Here is a 20,436-nt window from a genome sequence, read left to right on the forward strand (position 1 = left end):
GGAGCACAGGCTCCGGACGCGCAGGCTCAGCGGCCATGCCTCACGGGCCCAGCCGCTCCGTGGCATGTGGGATCTTCCCGGACCGGGGCACGAACCCGCATCCCCTGCATCGGCAGGCGGACTCTCAACCACTGCACCACCAGCGAAGCCCTCCCTTTCCTTTTATATTGCTTTTTAAAATCTCACCATGGCACCAATGTGTCTCTTCTGGTCCTAAAATACCTACCAAAACCAATGGTAGGAATAGCTATAATTTATTGAGTTCTTACCACGTGCCAGGAACTGTACTAAGTGCCTTACGTCATTACCTGATTTTAACAGAGTTCTGTGGAAACTGCTGAGTACAGCACCAGGTGCTGTAACTACTATTACAGCTTCAATTAATTCTCATGACAACCGCATGAAGTTATTATTGTTATTATCTTTATCCTGGAGAAGAAGAAATTGAGGTTTGGAGAGGTCATTTTCCATAGGTTCCTCAAGTGACATAGGGCCTGGGGAGGTGGGGGCAACTTTGGCCAACTAGAGAGCTGGCACCCAGTCCAAAGAGGGGGGTTGCTGAGGCCCGGCTGCTAGGGACTGTTTTCCCATGGAAATGTGGGACAGAGAGCCCCATTTTTCAAGAGAAGCTGCAAGTCAGCATTCATGTGACATACCCTGAATTTTAAATTGCAGCAGCATATTTAATTTTCAAAAAATACAATAAAATAATACAAGTAAAAAACAGAACAAAACAAATACACTAAACAAACCATTCTGCAGCCCAGATTTGCCATAGATGAGCATCATCTGCTTTAGAATCACCAGCCTGGAGTACGTCCTCCAGTCCCAAGAAGGCCCAAGTTCCTGTTTGCTTTCCACTTTTGCCCTCCCAGAGTTTGTGCTACTTCCCAGGACTGAAATCTCCAGGACCGTGATCAGCAAAATTTTCCTTAGCCAGAGGGTCAACGTTTTTGGCTTTGCCGTCTCTGCCACAACTACTCAGCTCTGCCATTTGGCACGAAAACCATAAACAAATGGGCATGGTTGTGTTTCAATACAATTTTATTTATAGACACTGAAAGTTGAATTTCATGTATTTTTTTACTTGTCATGAAACAGTATTCTTCTTTTGATTTTTTTCTAATCATCTACATAGGCAAAAACCAGCCTTAGCTTGTGGGCTATATAAAACAGGTGGTGGGACACTTTAGACCATTTAAAATTCGTGACTGTTTCTCCAGGAGCTACTGGTGTTTGCTGGCTCCACATCCTAGTTTCAGGCTGCCTTAAGCCACCTTAGGTAAGGCCCATTTCACAAGCAGATGTGAGCACATGTGTAGTTCCTTATCCCCACGTGGTTCTGACTGGTCTGTTTCAGTAGCTTTCACATTTAATCTTCAGCTGAACATTTCCTTCCTATGAAATCTTTCGTGGAGAATGCAAAACAGCTAATGATAGGTGGTCCCACAACCACCATCCTTGTCCTGCTCTGTGGCCCCTGATGCACATCATGGAAAAAGCACGGTGGATGGAAAAACCAACTGGTCCCGTTCATAGCAGTGGATGGACCGTGAAATTATCATAAAGCCATCTGGCAAAGGATTTTGCTTACAACTCTAAAATGTGTTGAAGAGAGTGCAATTCACAGTAGTGGCTATGAACTTGGCTTTGGAGTCTGGAAGACTTACCCTTGAGTGTGCCACTTATAGCTGTGTCCTTGCAGAAATCACTTACTTCAGATTTCCTCATCTGTAAAATAGGGCTCATCATACCAGGTACCTCCCCATGCTGTCTTGAGAGCTAGAGAGGATAAAACATGTAAAGTGTTTAGAATGGCACGTGGTAGATGGTAAGTGCTTCACGTATGTGACTTATTCTGATTTGTTACCCAGCCAGCTGGAAGGCGATGGGGCTTAAAAGCAAACAGGAATCTGTGAATGAAACTCTAAAATCCAAACAAGAAAAATGAAGGCCTTCTTTCAATATTAGGGAAGGAGTTCTGAGTTTGTTTTTCTTCCAAGAATTTCCTTGAGTCTTCAAGCCTTCTCTCCAAGACCCCGCCCTCTTGGTTCTGAGTCCATTCTTTGCCTGGTAAGCAGAGAATCAGAACCAAGAGGATGGGCTCATATCATATCATTTATTGTGAAATGCCTCTGGTTTGGAGCCTGTTTATAGGATGTGTTAAATACACGGCACTCTTTAAGACATGGAAGCAACCTAAATGTCCACTGACAGATGAATGGATGAAGAGGATGCGAGACACACACACACACACACACTTACACACACAATGGAATATTACTCAGCCATAAAAAAGAATGAAATAATGCCATTTGCAGCAACATGGATGAACCTAGAGATTATCATACTAAGTGAAGTAAGTCAGAAAGAGAAAGACAAATACCATATAATATCACTTATATGTGGAATCTAAGATATGACATAAGTGAACTTCCACAAAACAGAAACAGACTCACAGAACAGACTTGTGGTTGCCAGGGGTGGTGGGGGGGGCAGTATGGGAGGGATGGAGTGGGAGTTTGGGATTAGCAGATGCAAACTATTATATACAGAATGAATAAACAACAAGGTCCTAGTGTATAGCACAGGGAACTATATTCAATATCCTGTAATAAACCATAATAGAAAAGAATATGAAAAATTATGTATATATATGTATAACTGAATCATGTTGCTGTACAGCAGAAACTAACACAACATTGTAAATCAACTATGCTTCAATAAAATAAATTTTAAAAACTACATGGAACTCATTATTATGAGTTAATAATAGGCATAATAATAACGGTTACCTTCATATTGTAATGGTAAAGCCCATTCAAATATTGATTCTTCCCTTCACCAGCTGTGACAAGTCTCTTTCCTCTGTGATCCTGCGTTGTCTTATCATCAAATATCAGTGTGAATAGTCCCTATCTCCTAAGGCAGTGGATGAGAGTAAATGAGAGAAGAATGTAGGTTTTAGCTCTGTGCCTAGCCCGCTAGAAGCACTTAAAAAGTGCTGGCCATTATCATGAATTCCCTAGAGCTTTGCGAAAATTATCTCATCTTCATATATGGCCTTATTTAATTCTTATAGTAACTGCTCTAAAATGTAAGCCCAGCTATGTGTGAACATAAACCTTGTCCATTGTCCACGACACCACCTTGCCCCTCACCTCCAGGCCGTCTCTGCCGGCAGCGACAAGAACAATAAGGCATAATTTCATGCTGTGTTGTGGTGAGAGGTTCTGAAACTGTTTGTCATTTATGAGAACTGGCAGAGCCATTAGCTGCCCCAGAGATTGGTTAATTGGCTAGTTAACAAACACCCACAACAAGTTAAGTCAGGCTGATGTCAAAGAAAGAAAAGGAAAGAAAATGCTGACAGTGTCCCCAGGGTGCACCTGCGCAATTCTGTGCCCCCTGAAGGAGTGAGCCACACCGCAGAGCACAGCAAGCTGTGGTCCTGGGCGAGGGGAGCGGGGAAGGGGGCGGTCCTGTGTCAGATATGAGCATTATCCAATCAGGGAGAGTGGGTTACTCCAGAATCCATGCCTGGAATCCACACCAAGGAGTCAGCAGACCTTGATTGGAATTTTGGCTCTACTAGTTACCCGTATGACTTCAAGCAAAATTCTTATGGCCAGCTGCCTCAAGCTGCCTCATCTGTAAAATGGGAAGATAAATTTATATATATATAATATATATATATTATATACATAAGTATATATGAATATATGTGTGTATATATATATTCGGCTTCCTTTTCCCCTTTCCCCTCACTAATTGGGAAAAAAAGAAAAAGATAAGACAAGACAGTTCTCATGATGAATCCTTATGCTTCATAGCTCTTTGCCCTTCTAAACAGATCCCAACATCATGCAAAATCTAGGAAGCAGAAAGTTTCCATCTTCGGCTTTATTTTTATTTTTTTCCTCTACCAATCTCCTTTTTGTGCCCTAAGAAAGATGCTGATGGGCCAACCGAGGCAGAGCCTGCAACACCCATCAAGCATCTTCACTGTGGGGGTGAGGATGCAGGCTGGGCCCCAGGGGCTCTTTCCACCCCTCCCCCGCCAGCTCAGGGCCACGTTTGTTTCCACAGGGGCTTTCCGAGGCGTGTGCAAGAAAATTGATCACTTCCCCGAAGATGCTGACTACGAACAGGACACGGCTGAGTATCTCCTGCGTAAGTTCCCCCTTCGCGGGTCCTCCCGGGGAGGGGTGGGCGAGGAGGGCTGCCCTGAGGTTGTCCAGCTGCCTCTGAGTTTGAGGCTCCCCAATACCCAGCCCCAGAAATGGATACGTGCAAAGAAGCTTCAGGAAAATCTTTGCTACTAGACAGAGACATTCAGGTGGTTCTGACATCTGAATCTCTTTCATTTCAATGAAATAGAAATAGGAAAAAAAAAAAAAGGGAGCTGTGTCAAAACTGAAAAGTTCTTTTTAGTCTGCTTAGGAGGAAATCTAAGGATTTTCTTCAACCTGAATACAAGTTTTCACCTTCCCCAGAGGGCTGATTTGAGGTGCTAATGGGCTAAGTGCTAATGGGTGAGGTGCTAATGGGCGAGGTCCTAAGAGGCAAGGCCTGGGAGAATAAAAGCAAACCAAGGTTCACCCGTCTTCAGTTTCAATCTCATTGGGGCAGGACCAGTGTCTCCCCCTAGATTGTCCCAAGGTCAGTAACCTGGATATGACTGGAACTGTCACAAACGCAGCACGTAGGAGGCAACAGTGTGCTGGCTTAGAGCAAGGGCTCTGGATCCTGGGTGACTCGGCCTTTTACTCCGGTGACGCCCTACTAGCTGGGCTGGACCTGGGCCAGGCTGCTTTACCTCTCATCTCTCACCTTTCTTCATAGTCAGCAATAAAGATGATAATGGCATCCATCTGACAGGGTCATGAAAATTCAATAAGCTGGTGCACACTGCGCTCCGCCCGGGGCCAACATGTACTCACGAAGCCATACGTGTTGGCTCTCTTCTGGGGCATGGGATGAGCAATGGTCAAGGCCCAGTGGCAGCCACAGGCCTGACATTAATCCAGGCACAGAGAATTGGGGATTTAATGTAATTTAGATAGAATTTCTTCAACAGGGAGGTGTGTCAAGTTCACTCAAAAGAAAAGTTCTAAGGCATTGACTAATTTACTATTAGAGAGTGGTAAATGTAACATTTTTTTAAACTGCTGTTATACATAAAAACTTCAAGAAATTGTGCTATTCGGGTTATGCTTGTAACTCGTAGCTCAAGAAGAGTGCTGTTACAATTAAAATCATTGTTAGCTCTACTCATGCTTGCTAGTCTACAGATGGGCGGTGGGTCTAAACACGAGCCTTTAATCGCATAACAATGTAAGTGGTGCGAGGGGTCCATACGAAAGAAAGTCATTTCAAAGCTAATTTTTTTTTTTTTTTTTTTTTGCGGTACATGGGCCTCTCACTGTTGTGGCCTCTCCCGCTGCGGAGCACAGGCTCCGGACGCACAGGCCCAGCCGCTCCACGGCATGTGGGATCTTCCCAGGACCGGGGCACGAACCCGTGTCCCCTGCATCGGCAGGCGGACTCCCAACCACTGCGCCACCAGGGAAGCCCTAAGCTAATTTTTAAAACATATTATTTCTCTTTTTTCAGTCCTTATCCATCTACTAGGATTTACCCAAATGCCAACTAGAACTTACATGAGCAGCTTAAAAGGATTTGATGTGGGAATAGAGGCCACGTTTAGAGAGGTAGCTTGACCAAAGTTTGGGGTAGATTACTTGAACCTCCTTTTGAGGATGATTTTAAAGTCATCTCCAGTGGGGTTTTATCAGGGTGACTGTAGTTTTTGTTTTTCTTTCCTATTTTGATGTTTGCCCTGTTGGGGACTAAACAGAACTGTGACCTCTATTTCACAACTTGCAAAACTGATTTTAATTTCTTCCAAGAGATCCATCGCTTTTCCGACAAAATATATTTCTCCCCTCTGGGAAGGTGGAGGTCCTCACCATCAGCCACAGAACCAAGTTAAGGAGGGACCTTCCTGAGCACACGAATTTCCTGCCGGGAACTTTGGAATCCCCGAGCCAGTCACGTGGCGCCAGGGTCACGTTCCTGCAGGGGTCTCCGGGCCCATCCAGCACACGTGCTGCCAGTTCCTGTTGCGACCACACCCTGGTCGGGTGGGGTTCTGCACATTGATTATTCTGCTATTTCCTCTTTCTCATGTGTGGTTAGGGAGGCTGAAACTTAAACCTATAGCAGAAGATTTAATCAGGGACTTCCCTGGTTGTCCCACTGCAGGGGGCCCGGGTTCGATCCCTGGTCGGGGAACTAAGATCCCACAAACCCCGTGGCAAAGCCGGAAAAAAAAAAAAAAAAAAACAATCCAGGGTAAACTGAGTTAGGAGAAAATGGCAGCAGAGCATGTCCTGTGTGAGACCGACACCCATAGCCTCAGTTTATAGAACCTGCTCTTATCTCACTTGTGGGGTAGAGGTGGGATCTGGCCACCAATTGGTTGCCAAGTGGTTCCTCCACCACATGGGAAACAATCACATTCCCATATCTCATAGCCACACATTTCAAATATACACAACCAACACAATTCAGTAGCTTCCAATGTTCAGATCATCTCCTTTGGGCATAATCATAATTTAATCATACTTTGAAACTAAAAAAAATTTTTTAAAGGTGAAAAAATTAATCAATTTAACTCATCACGTTGAATATTTGAGCAATTCCCATCAAGTACACAATGCAAATGATCGCTTTAAAGATTTGTACATGCTTGAAATCACTGGGGACAGACCCACCCCTAATATTTGTGGGTCCTAGGGCCAAGGTTCACATGGAAACCTGTAGGTCATATGTGTAAATATTTAGAAGTTATAAATAAGCTATGGCCACCCAAGATCCCAGCGCCTACTTCCCAGGGATCACCCCCTTGACCTGGGAGCTAAATGAACCAGGGGGCCAGCCCTCCCTCCTGCAAGCCTGTGTGGGAGCAGGGAAGCACAGAGCAAGCCGGGCCTGGGCCAGGACTGTGACTGACTGGCCTGAAGCTAGGATGGGGACTGATTTGATCACGCTCCCAGGGGTCAGGGCAGCCAGGATCCCTCCCCCTACACCTCACTTCTCCCATCAAGGTTTCTAGGCAGTTTGAAGCCCCTTCCAAAACTTCCCCATTGCAGCAGGGACAGTTACTGGGACCCTGGTCTGCCCAGCCCCAATGGTGGGGGACTTGGGGTGGCCATCCTTAAGCAAAAGCTAGAACTCTTTCATTTTCTTCTCCTCATGAAGAGAACCTCACCCCTGTCTGCTTTCGTCGACCCCTCACCCCCGTTCTCCATCGGACCTCCCAGGCAATCCCAGTAGGCTAAGTCAGCTACCAAAATTGCAGAAAACTTTTCCCATAAAAACAAACAAACAGGACTTCCCTGGTGGCGCAGTGGTTAAGAATCCACCTGCCAATGCAGAGGACACGGGTTTGAGCCCTGGGCTGGGAAGATCCCACATGCCTCGGAGCAACTAAGCCCGTGCGCCACAACTACTGAGCCCATGTGCCACAACTACAGGGCCCGCGTGCCTAGAGCCCGTGCTCCACAACAAGAGAAGCCACTGCAATAAGAAGTCCACGCACCGCGAGGAAGAGTAGCCCCCGCTCACCACAACCAGAGAAAGCCCACGCACAGCAACAAAGACCCAACGCAGCCAAAAATATATATATAAATAAATAAATAAAAATGAAAAACAAACAGACAAAAACAGTCCTGGGGTTGTGGAAACCAGTCCTCTGCATTCGGAGTGTGAGCACCGCCATGCAGTAGCAATAGGAAGGGCTGCAGCTGAACCCACAGGAAAACACACAATCAATGCAGGGACATAAAGCTCTGAACACTGAGCTTTGAACTTCCACACCAAAGATGAACCAACCACCTTCCTGCTGCCCCACTGCTCACCCTGCAGGCGTGCCGGGATTATAAAGACGCCACTGCCGGCTCACTGGCTACGCACCAGGCATGGTGCTCAACAACGCTTCCTCTCACATCCCACCCCCAATTCTGTGGGCTTTACCTTCAGGATCTATCCTGAGTCCGACACCTCTCCCCACCTGTCTGCCACCCCAGTCCAAGGCACAGTCAGCTCAGGCCTGGGTTCTTACCATCCTTCAAGAGCCCCACACCTGGCTCCATGCTCTGCTCTCACTAGCTTAAAATTCTTCTTCTTCTTTTTTTAATTTGCTTTTGACGGTCACCCTTTATTTTATTTTTCTTCCAGTTTTATTGATATATAAGTGACATACAGCACTGTATAAGTTTAAGGTGTACAGCATAATGCTTTGACGTCCATACATCATGAAATGATTACCACAGTAAGTTTAGTGAACATCCATCACCACGTCCAGATACAACATTAAAGATATAGAAAAAAATGTTTTTTCCTTGTGATGAGGACCCAGGATTTACTCTCTTAATTTTCATATATAACATCCAGCTGTGTTAATTATATTTATCATGTGGTACATTATATCCCTAGTACTTATTCATCTTATAACTGGAAGTTTGCTCCTTTTGACCACCTTCCTCTCATTCCCCCTCCCCACAGCCCCACCTCTGGTAACCACAAATCTGATCTCTTTTGCTATGAGTCTGTTTGTTTGTTTTTGATGTATATCTGATGTACAACACTGCTACGTTGGCTTCCATTACACAACATAGTGATTTGGTACCTCTCTACATTTCAAAATGATCACCAGGATAAGTCTAGTTACCATGCCATCTTGAAATTCTTAATACTTTTGGAGCAAGAGGCCTTGCATTTTCATTCTGCACAGGGCCCTGCAAATTAGGTAGTGGGTCCTGCCCGTCATCTCTATTCGAATGTAAGCTCCATAAGGGCAGGACTTTAGCTCTTTGGTACCTCAATGGACGCAGAATTTATCCAACTGATATTCCGGCCCAGGTGTTCCAGGAAATACTCTTATGCTGGCTGGGTAAATACTGGGATCCCCACCTGAAGGTCCCTCTGCCCCAGAACCTTAGGGCCTCTCTGTGATCCAGCAGCTGAAGAGTTAACACATGGGTCTCTAGGACACTGCTGCTCCAGCCCTCAGCTAGCGTCCCCTGCCTCCCCTTAGAAGGGCGGCCTCTGTACCCTTGGGGTGGTTAAACATTTCCACCAGTACCCCAGGACACAGCACAGCACCTGGCATTTGGTAGGTGCCCAAAAATATTGTTGGATGAATAACTAAATTCATTTGTTTATTCAGTGACTAAATGGGTATCAAATGGGCATTGCCAGACTCAGTACTATGCAAATGTAGGCGTGTGCTGGGACAGACTCTGCGTTTCGGTGAACAGCTTGTGATCTAATGGGAGTCCCAGGATGCCCTGTCGGCTATATGATTTGCAGGGGCCAGGGCAAAATGAAAATCCCGGGCTCCTGGTTCAAAACGCAGGCAAAAAAAGCTATCTCCTTTCTTCTGCCATCTCTCTCTCCATCTGTCATGGTGTCTTTTATTTGCTATGAAATGTCACACTCCCTCCAGCACGGGAACAGTCAAGGGGTGAGTGCATACCCTCGCAGGTGCCTAGGGCTTTCAGCCAACACTGGTTCTCCCAGCGTCCATGCCCAGGCCCCCACCACAAGCCAAGGGTGGCAGTGGTCTCTGGCTGGGGTGGGGGAGTGAGCAGCTGAGGACCCATCCCAAGAAGAACGGGAGGTGGGGAGGTGATGGGGGGTGGGATGCCACGTGAGTAGAGACTCCAAGCCCAGGGCACATGCTCCATTGACCCATCAGAGTTACTTATAAAACACACATTCAAGGTAAAGCTATTAAGAATTTCAGGATGGTGACTAAAGAGCATTAACCTCAAGCACAGGGCCCTGAGCGACCGAACTGGTCTCGCAACCACGTTAGATGCAGGCTCTGTCCTTCTGCTCACGGGCTGTCCTCCAACCAGGCACCCCCATGCCCGTGAAGGGGGGGATCCCGGGGCTGACCGGGTGCAGGGGGAACCCTCTCTCTTTCTCTCCGCAGGGGCTGTGAGGGCCTCCAGCGTCTTCCCCATCCTCAGTGTCACGCTGCTGTTCTTTGGCGGGCTCTGTGTGGCAGCCAGCGAGTTCCACCGCAGCAGACACAATGTCATCCTCAGTGCGGGCATCTTTTTTGTCTCTGCAGGTGAGCATCTGGTCTCAGCCCTGAGGGCATCACAGACACCAGACCCAAGGCAGGGCCACCAGGACAAAGCAATGCTATTCAGGGTTCCCTCCAGGGAAGGAACAAGAAAACGTTCAACTTGTGTGTTAAGAATGAGAACCAAAGACTTTAATTAGAACCAAAGATGCTGACATTCTAGCTGAGAATGCACGGAGGGGAGATGAGGAGAAGGTCAGCTTGGAGAGGCGGAGAATGACTAATGAGAGTATGCATGTATATGTCTGCACATAGTGGGCAGGGGGCAGTATGGTGTGTGTAATGTGTGACCTGAGAGATGGCTTCAGTGTGTTTTAAAGGGGTCCATCTTTCTGTTCACTTGGACATCGTCATACACTATCCCTGGCCCTTTGAGACCTGTGTTTGCTGGTTTAAATGCTGTTCACAGCTCTTCAAGCGCACAAATCCTCAGACTGCTCAAAGCATCTCTGGGAACAAGGTAAAAGTCAGCAGCCCCAGATGCTCTCGGGGAAGACCTTATCATCAATAGTAGCCTTGACCGGAAGGTGGCACAGGGTGGCAAGCAGGACGAGGCAGTCCCCAGGAAGAGGTCCTATTTCTGCACCCTATAATGGCAGAATATTTACTGGGGTAGAAACAGTGGGGAAGAGTATAAAATGGTGGGTGAGAGGGGCTTATCCTCCTGGATTTGAATTCTGGCTCTACCTGTGGAGCCTTAGGAATGTTACCAAATCCCTATAACTTGGTTTCCTCGACTGTAAAATGGGAAATAATAATAGTACCTATTTTATAGGGTTGTTGGAAGGAGGTTGAACATAAAAATCACAATATTATTTTCTAGCATTGGAAAAGCAACACAATATAGTTCCAAAGTTGGAAGCCCAGCATCCCGGCCTCCTCCAAGATATTGCTCAAGTTTCTTCCCTACTGTTTTCCCTTCTTTGGAATGGGAAAAGTGGATGGCATCCAGCTCTGAGTCTCTGGGAACCAACTCAAGCAACAGACCGGGGGAAAGCCGCCATCTTGTCAGGAGAATAAGATTAGCCCAAAGGTGATGCTCTGTGTGGACAGATGGTAACAGCCGGTAAACCCAGGGACCTGTGTTGCTTTGAGGCACGTTCTAGGTGCTGGTGGCCCCCTCCAGACCTCCAGCTCTGACTGACCCAGAGGATGAGGGTTTCCTAAACAGGAGAAGATCATTATTTTGTCCCCCAAGGGGATTGTTGAGGGAGACTGTGTCACCAGCAACCCTCTTCTCACAAGGGGTGTTGTGAGAGATGGCAGGTAGATTAGACACGTGGGAACCGGGGAACATGAGGGGCGGCAGCAAAGCCCTGAGGGGAAGCCAGAAGCTGGGGGTCTCATCCTAGCTATCCCCCCACCACTGGTCTTCCTGAGGACCCTGAAGAGCCTCAGTTTCTCCACCTACAAAGTGAAAATTTGGGAGGATTCAGCACTCCCTAAGGCTCTTTTATGCTCAGTTATGCTAAGGTTCTGTGGTTTCAGGCAAGCAGCCAACAACCCTTTATTGAGTACCTATTATGTGCCAGGCACTAGGCATTATGCTCAAGACCATGGGCTCTGAAGCCAGGCTGCCTGGTGCAAATCATGGCTCTACCACTTCCCAGCTGGGTAACCTCGGGCAAGTCTCTTAACCACTCTGTGCCCCAGTTTCCTCATCTGAAAAATGGGGATAATAATGGCTCTACCATTTAAGGTTGTTCAGAGAATTAAATAGTTGGTATATGGAAAGAGCCTAGAACTGCATCTAGCCCGCAGTAACTGCTGGATGCATAATAACTGCTACTATATACATTGTACAATTTAATTCTCATGCTGATGCAATTCAGCAAGTATGCACAGTGCTCTTGTTTGGGTCAGGCTCTGGGCAAGGAGAGGAGGCCATAGTAGTGAACGAACCTAGCCTAGGTCTGCCCTTAGGGAGCTTACGGTCTAATGGTTGGGAGAAAGTGATTACCCACTTAACATCTAGTTCTTCCTAAGCTTTTTTACTGAAATCTAAATCCACCCATGGCCAAGAGACAGTCCTGGGTTCAAATCCCACCTCTGCCATCTCCCAGCTGTGTTGACTTGGAAAGTTATTTATCTTCTCTGTGTCCCAGTTCCCTCATCTGTAAAAGAGGGGTGTTTTTTTTTTAAGCAGGCCTGTTGCAATGATTAATTGAGATCACGCACATAAAGACTTTGCACAGTGCCTGGCACATCATCAGTGCCTAGAAATAAGTGGCAACTCACTTGGCTTGGCCGCTTGCTTTAACCTGGGCTGACATCCGAGCCTCTCCTTGAGCTTCTTTTGTTTTTTTCCCAGCAAGACTTCCTTTCAGGGCTTCTCAAACTCTGCCACCAAAATTTACCTGTGGGCAGAGGATAGCGAAAACGGGGCCCTGGGAAGTCAGGGGGCATCACCAGAAGCCACCTTCCGTGAGCTGAAATGTCTCTGAAGACTGTCTCCCGTTTATACTTAAAAATCCATGTGAATTCTGCTCTCTCCTCATTATATTCATGTTCATTTTAATCTAAAAGAATGTGTCTTCCCTACTAATCTTCAAGCCAAACTGACACTCCAGAAAGAGGAGCCGTTTTTCAATCTGTGGCTTCCTGCAGCCTGACACAGGGCTGGCTGCATCAACCCCCATATTAAGAAATAGCTCAGTGATTAGAACTCGCTGCCTACCTGCTGAGGGCCTGCGCTGGGGAAGGCCAAGAGGAGACAGGGAAGAAACAGACCTTGGCCCTGCCCTCTAAGGGGTAAGTCCTAGATGGAATATGGCCAGAGATTGTATTCAAAATATGAATTCCCCTTAATGCATGAGCACCAGCCAATCAGAACGATAGCACCGGAGCAGAGTGGGGGTGGCCCTTGCTATGCCAAGCTTTAACCCTTTGGTTGCTGGACTCCAGGGAGATCTTGGGGACCCCCAGAAAGAGTATGGGGTCTTCAGGGAATGGAGAGGATACTCAGGAGGCCATTGGAAATGGTTATTTACCAACTGGTACTGGGAACTGTAATGAGGAACAGCGTCCATTTAGAAGCACCCTACAGGTGGCCCGGATTTGGAGGCAAGGAGACACCAGGTGATGTACCAACCTCCCTGAGTCATTATTGGTATCAAAGCCCGGATGAGACCCTTAAAGCAAAGGACACAAAGAGACATTCTACCTTTGGAGCAATAATGTGAGAGAAGTAGTCACAGATGAGGGCAACCCCCAGGCCCTCAGTTTCTACTGTTTCTTCTTACTACTCCCTAGAGAATCAATTTCTCTCCAAGCGACTAGGCAGCTCTTTCCAGGGCTATTCCGTTGGCACAAGGGGACTCTAAGTCGGCAGACCTTGTCTACTGGGGACGACAGCTTCATGTTCCCCAATTCTTGATGCTCGAACAAGAGATAATCTAAAGCATTATCGTATCCCGTGCAGATAAAAAGACTTAGCTACTGCACCTTCCCCATTCGTTCCCCAAACTGCAGCTCCAGACCCATATATGTCCACTCAGCAACCACATTCCGACTCCCAATAAGCACTTCCAGCCCACCTCCTCTTCTCTAAGCCTATTCTCTCTGCTGCCTCTTATTTTAGCTCAAGATACCATCAACCTCGCCTTCATCCAAGCTAGAACCCTACTAGTAAGTCACTCACAACTCCGCTGTCAATCACCTTTCATCTCCTGTTGTTCAGGACCCAGCTTAAATGTCACCTTGTCTTCAGAACAAGGTTTAATCATTCTCTCTTTCTCTCTTTGCTCCTGAACCATTTCATATGTGTCTCTGGAAGAACCCTTACTATATTTTGCTATAATTGCATTTACATGTCAGTTTCTTCTGCTAATGGTGAGGAACTCAAGGGCAGGGATCTGCATCTCGTTTTTTACCATCATCATGACTTATTGCTGAAGATTAAGCTTTGAGGGAATGAATTGTTTCTCAGGGAAAGTACATACATTCTGAATTCTACTGCACTTGCTGAAAGAGTAAGGTGAATTCTTTAGCTGAACGCTTCCCACCCAGAATGGAGCGGCAGAATTCTTCATTTCCCGAGAGACAGACCCTGCAAGAAGAGCTCAGCAGCTGGATTTCCTGGCCATAAATCCATTCTCCTCTCTCCCTGTTGACTCCACATTTTTTTTTAAATAGATATTTCCAGCCTAAAAGTGACAGTTACCTCTGAGGTTTATAAAGGATGTATTTTTCTCTCCTCTTCTCTTAGGGTTAAGCAACATCATCGGCATCATAGTTTATATATCAGCCAATGCTGGAGACCCCGGGCAGCGTGACTCCAAAAAGAGCTACTCCTATGGCTGGTCCTTTTATTTCGGAGCCTTCTCTTTCATCATCGCGGAAATTGTAGGAGTAGTCGCTGTGCACATCTATATAGAAAAACATCAGCAGTTACGTGCCAAATCCCACTCGGAGCTCCTGAAGAAATCTACCTTTGCTCGCCTTCCACCCTACAGGTATAGATTCCGGAGGCGGTCAAGTTCCCGCTCCACAGAGCCCAGATCCCGAGACCTGTCCCCCATCAGCAAAGGCTTCCACACCATCCCCTCCACTGACATCTCAATGTTCACCCTTTCCCGGGACCCCTCAAAGATCACCATGGGGACCCTCCTCAACTCCGACCGGGACCATGCTTTTCTACAGTTCCACAATTCCACGCCCAAAGAGTTCAAAGAGTCGTTGCATAATAATCCGGCCAACAGGCGCACCACGCCCGTCTGAACTGACTTCTGCCCTCTGCCCTCCACCCCAGCACAGCCCGGTGGGAAGTGGACAGAGGTGTCTCTGAGGTTGCATGGCATGATGGTATTACTTTTTACAAAGACTGAAACCAAATGGACTCAGCCCTCTCCCACAGTTTGCCCCTCTCCCTCCAGGTCCTAACCCCTCTGTCCCTCCCCGACTTTTCAAGCCAATCCCATGACGTCTCTCTCTGTGTATCTGTGCCAGATGTTTTCCTTTCTTCCTTCTTTACTGGAAGGACCTCCACATTCTTCCCTCCTTGGAAGAGGACTTTACTCAAAGTCACGGGTGGTGGCTGGTGGGGGGGGGGCGGGGGGGATCTCTGAATCCCCAGACTTGTGCATAGTTGTCCCCATTGTCCACTCCAAATCCTCAGGACACCAACGGCCCAGGTGGCCCTGAGGGAGGCATTCACCTTTCTGTGTTAGAAAAACATGCCCAGAAATCAAAGATGTCAGAGCCCTGAAGCAGCTACTGTAATAAGCACTCACGTATTAAAGGTTTTGCCTTGTCGTAACCAACAGAGCTGGGGTGCTTTGTTTCTTCTGGGTAATTCCTGCACAAATTTACAAACTCATTTGCCCTGCCCTCAAACTGCCTCGTGTATGTGTTGGAAGCTGAGCTTTGCTCATCCACATCCTAGCCACTAGGAAGGATCCTCCTTTACCTCTGGAGGCCAGCAGGGTGCTCCTACCAATGTCAGAGTCTGTGTGTCTCTCACCTAAATCCCGGGAAGCTACTGGGGGCAAGCATGTGTTCAAAAATCTGGCTCTGGCACCCAGTAGCTCTAGGACCTTGGGAAAACCCACCCGACCTTCAAACCTCAGTCTCCTCATCTGTAAAATGGAGCATGGTACAGTATTCTCCTCCACAGAGTTGTGAGACTTAAACAAAACTTCATGTGTAAAATGATTAGCACACTGCAAATAATCAATATGTATATTTTTTAATTTTTGGATGAATTCTGGGTAGAGTGAGCATTATCTGAGTTTGGGCTGCCATAACAAATACTATAGATCAGGGTGGCTTAAACAATAGATATTTATTTCTCACAGTTCTGGAGGCTGGGAAGTTTAAGATCAGGGTGCCAGCAGAGTTGGTTCTTGGTGAGGGCTCTCTTCCTGGCTTGCAGACAGCTGCCTTCTCACTGTGTCCTCACTTGGCAGAGCCACTAACTCCATCACGAGGGCCCCACCCTCATGACCTCATCTAACCTAATTACCTCCCAAAGGCCCCATCTCCAAATATCACCACATCGAGGGTTAGGGCTTCGATAAGTGAATTTGGATGGTGGGGAGGGACCCCATTCAGTCCACAGCAAGCATGACTGCAGGAAGATAGAAGCCAAATGGGAGCTATTCTTTTTTGGGGGGAAGGGTGTACTTTGCACAGGCTCTGAGAGGCACAGGGGCAGGGGGGTAGAAAGTGGAAGGACATTTGAATAGTTTGAAAAATTGATATCAGAAAGCATGAGAAGGGCTTCCCTAGTGGCACAGTGGTTAAGAATCTGCCTGCCAATGCAAGGGACACGGGTTCGTGCCCTGGCCTGGGAAGATCCCACATTCTGCAGAGCAACTAAGTCCATGTACCACAACTACTGAGCCTGAGCTCTAGAGCCCACAAGCCACAACTACTGAGCCCACGTGTCACAACTACTGAAGCCCGCGTGCCTAGAGCCCGTGCTCCGCAACAAGAGAAGCCATGACAGTGAGAAGCCCGCGCACCGCAACAAAGAGTAGCCCCTGCTCATTGCAACTAGAGAAAGCCCGCGCAGTGCAACGAAGACCCAACACAGCCAAAAATGAATGAATGAATGAATGAATAAATAAAAGCATGAGAAATGGATGTCACCTCTGCCCACAGTGACTCTTGGGGTGCTTGTGGTGCACGCCAGCTCGTCACACCTCCAAGGAGCTTCCCACTTCTGGGGTTCAGTCACTCAAGGGGGCAGAGTTATGGTCATAGGAGCTCATGCTTACCTGACACTGTTGGTACCTGGTTGTGTTCTGCAACCTTACACATATTGTACCATTTAATCCTCTAGAAATATCCCCATTTTACCAAGGAGGAAACTGAGGCCAGAGAGGGTATGTGATTGCCCACACTTCATCCCTGCTACAACCTTGAAGTCCTGGGAAGCCAGTCAGATGCCTGCACTCACACCCTCGGTGAATTTTATTGTAAAGCGCAGACTAGTAACAATTTGTTTTGTTTGACACTTGAGAGTCATTGTATGCAAATTACACCCATACATCAAATTACCTCATTGAATCCTTAAGACAACCCCACATGTAGTAGAAATTATTATCTGTATTTTGGCAGGTGAGGAAATAGAGGCTCAAGAAGAGTATCTTAGGGGCTGGTGAACAGAGCCAGCGTTTAGAGGCAAGCCTCTGCTTCCTAATTTGACTGATTTCCTCCCTCTGCCAGCATTTCCCAAATCTCAGTCATCTGAGTTCAACCGTTGCGAAGTGTTTCACATCCACATACCACGTTAACCATTATTTATTTGATGTTTCTCTTTAAATTGACTCATTTTTTACTTCAATAAATACATCTCGAAAGTGAACTTTATATCACTACTGTAAAAAAGAAAACTGGAATTGCTTGCCGTAAGCAAATGGTAACTGGGAAAATAAATACAGTAAAAACAACACAATCACACCATACTCTAGCTGCTGCCTGTTCTAAGCCGAAGGCCAGCTGCCTGCTCTTTGTAAAAAGGATATAACCAAAACGTTAGAAAGATTAGTTAAGATACGCTGGCACCAAAGATGCTTGCTTTGGCTTAATCAGGAGAACCAGAGAGGGGAAAACCTTCTCACTAATACTTCTCTCTAATATTGCATCTGTGTGTCACATCAAGTTATCTCACCCCACACTTTGGGAAAAGTGGCTCCAGGCACCCTTGGAGAGGGAAGGATCTGGGAGATGGAGTAAATAGGTGATGAATACTCTGAAGGGGAAGAAGGAGCAACCTGCAGCCCTGGGAACTACGAGTTTGTCAAAAACAAGGCATCTGGGGAGTTGATCGGGGATGGGGAGAAAGGTCCCAGGGGCTTAACTAGCTGGGTGTCTGCTCTGGAGACCTAGTACAGAGCCTTCTGCAAAGGCCAGAGAGCAGGAGGAAGAAAGCAGGCACCTGACGCCTGGAAGGACCCCCGCACCTCTAGGTCTGCTCCCTGCAAGGTTTTGGTGCATGGGCCGTCAGAGTGCCTTTGCTTGAAGACTGATCAGCTGGACCCAGCTAGCTGACATCAAATAAATATTCATATCAACACTCCTGGTTCACAGCCAGGACCCTGGGCAACCCTGGTCATCCAAACCCCTGTGAAGAGTATTCACATGCACTAGGCTCCCACTCTGTGTGCCAAGCAATGTGCCAGGAACTTCTCTTATTTTGTCTCATTAATCCTAAAATTCGAGGTAGGTACTATTGTTAACCCATTGGATAGATGTTGAAACTTGCAAAGAGAAAGCAAAGCAGGTCCTCCAACCTAATTCCAAAGCCTACGCAATAGCCACTCACTAATCATCTCTGGTCACACTTCTCAAATCTCTTGCTCCCTCGCTGAGTTTCCAACCTCCTTCTCCCCACAATGCAGCTCCCTTTCCCAGCCCACTCATTTCTGGACCAGCAGCGTCCTACGGCCAATCTCAAGACCAGAACCTTGGGGTTTCTCTTTTATACTTCTCTATTCTGCGGCCCCGAGAGCTGATCTTTAGCCAGGTTCTTCTCTACCTTTCGAGAGGGCATAACATTCAAGCAGGCAAACTCTGCAGCTGCACTGTCCAGATTTGAATCCCAACTTTGCATTTATCAGCCATGAGAACTTTCACAAGATAATCTCCCTGTGCCTCAACTTCCCCAGCTGTAAAATGGACACAAAAATAGTCCTCACTCCATAGGTTGGTGGTGAGGATTCAATGAGCTTATTTTCATAAAGCATTTGGAACTGTACTTGAAACACTATAATCACCATATAAATGTTAGCTATTATTATTTAATACTGTTCACAGATTTATGTTTTTCCTCCTGGGCCCTTTCCCCCTTGTTTTCCAGATTGTGTTGACACTCTTCTGCTCTAATCAAGCCAGTGTCCACATACTTATTCCCAATTCTCTAACTTTGTCAATGAGTATTATCCCTGCCTGCAATGTTTTCCCTTGTCCTCTCCAAATTCTTGTCCATTCTTCAAGGCCAAGATTAAGCCTCATCCCTTCCACGAAGTCTGTAGTGATTTCTCGGGCCACACAATCTCTCACTTCGTGGCATTCATTCATTCACTCACTCACTCATTCATTCATTCATTCATCTAGCACTTATTACTGAGTACCTACTATGTGTCAGAAACAACCATAATCCCCACAGATATGACCACTGCCCTCATGGAACTCCCAGTCCAGTACTAAACAAGTACTAAAGTCCTAAACAAGTAAACACACACATCAACATCATTTACAACTGTGATCTGTGTCATAAAGGGAAGGTAGAGAGTAAAAAGTACACAGGCATGTAAACAGAGGGCTCTAATTTTGATGGAGAGTCAAGGAACAGGAGTTGGCATTTACAGTTATACCTAAAGGTAGAGCTAACATTATCCAAATACAAGAGGGACACATGGAGGGAGAAAAAACCCAAGCGTGTGCAGAGGCCCTGAGACTGGAAAGACCTCCTCCTCCAAAAAAGTCAGTAAAGCTGGAGCACATACAGGAAGAGTAGCATCAGATGAGACTAAAAGAAAAGCTGGATCCAGAGGATGTCAAATTACAGGCATGTTAAAGGTCTTGAATTTTGATCCTAAGTACATTCAGAAGCCATTTAAGAGTTTTAATGAGGGATACAGAAATTTTATATGATAGGTACCCAGTGAAATACTAGTTTCATAAATATTATCTTTAGAAGTACTTCTTTAAGAGCTTGTACATTGCCTGCTTTATCCAGTCTCTGGTAGGTGGACATGATCATGAATTGGACATGACCTTGCCCCCAGGCACAGCTGATTAGATCATAGATTGCACCTCATCTAAGGCTAGCCAACCCATTCATGGCGTGGCCAGTGGCCTGGGACTTGCAACTTGACTTAAAGGGGTAAACTGAGAAAAGAAAAAGGTAAACTGAGACAATCAGATGATCTCTGCTGGGAACTTTAACTACGAGACACAGAAATCGGTTGCTAGTTGGCTAGGGGGAGCAAAACAGAAAAGATATAAGGAAGCCTTGGGACTAGGGCAGCAACAATAGGCCAAATGCAAGTTGAAGTTATTAAAAAAAAAAAAACTGTTTGGTCATGAGAAGACAACCCTGCAAAGCCCTCCCATTATACTTAAATAAAATCCAAATTTTTGCCCTGGTCTCCAAGGTCTTGCATTATAAAGATTATACTAACGCGAATTCCCTGGCAGTCCGGTGGTTAGGACTCTGTGCTTTCACTCCCGAGGGCATGGGTTCAATCCCTGATCAGGGAACTGAGATCCCATATGCCACGTGGCTAGGCCAAAAAATTAAATTAAAAATAAAAATCATACTAACC

General features: G+C 46.5%; 1 protein-coding gene across 2 annotated transcripts in view; it reads left to right on the forward strand.

Annotated features, from left to right (window-relative positions):
* The window catches only part of CACNG3 (calcium voltage-gated channel auxiliary subunit gamma 3), an 83,796-nt gene extending 68,377 nt beyond the window's left edge, over positions 1–15,419 (forward strand). The window contains exons 2-4 of one of the 2 annotated variants that reach the window (XM_004268585.4): positions 4,090–4,173; positions 10,007–10,147; positions 14,370–15,419. In XM_004268585.4, coding sequence (XP_004268633.1) covers positions 4,090–4,173; positions 10,007–10,147; positions 14,370–14,881 — 737 coding nt within the window. In that variant the 3' untranslated portion in view covers positions 14,882–15,419. The remainder of the gene's footprint in view (positions 1–4,089; positions 4,174–10,006; positions 10,148–14,369) is intronic. The other variant, XM_033426005.2, reaches the window with a different exon arrangement.
* The last annotated feature ends 5,017 nt before the right edge of the window (positions 15,420–20,436 follow it).

The sequence above is a fragment of the Orcinus orca genome, chromosome 16 (genome assembly GCF_937001465.1).
Source record: "Orcinus orca chromosome 16, mOrcOrc1.1, whole genome shotgun sequence".
In the NCBI taxonomy this organism is placed as follows: Eukaryota; Metazoa; Chordata; class Mammalia; order Artiodactyla; family Delphinidae; genus Orcinus; species Orcinus orca.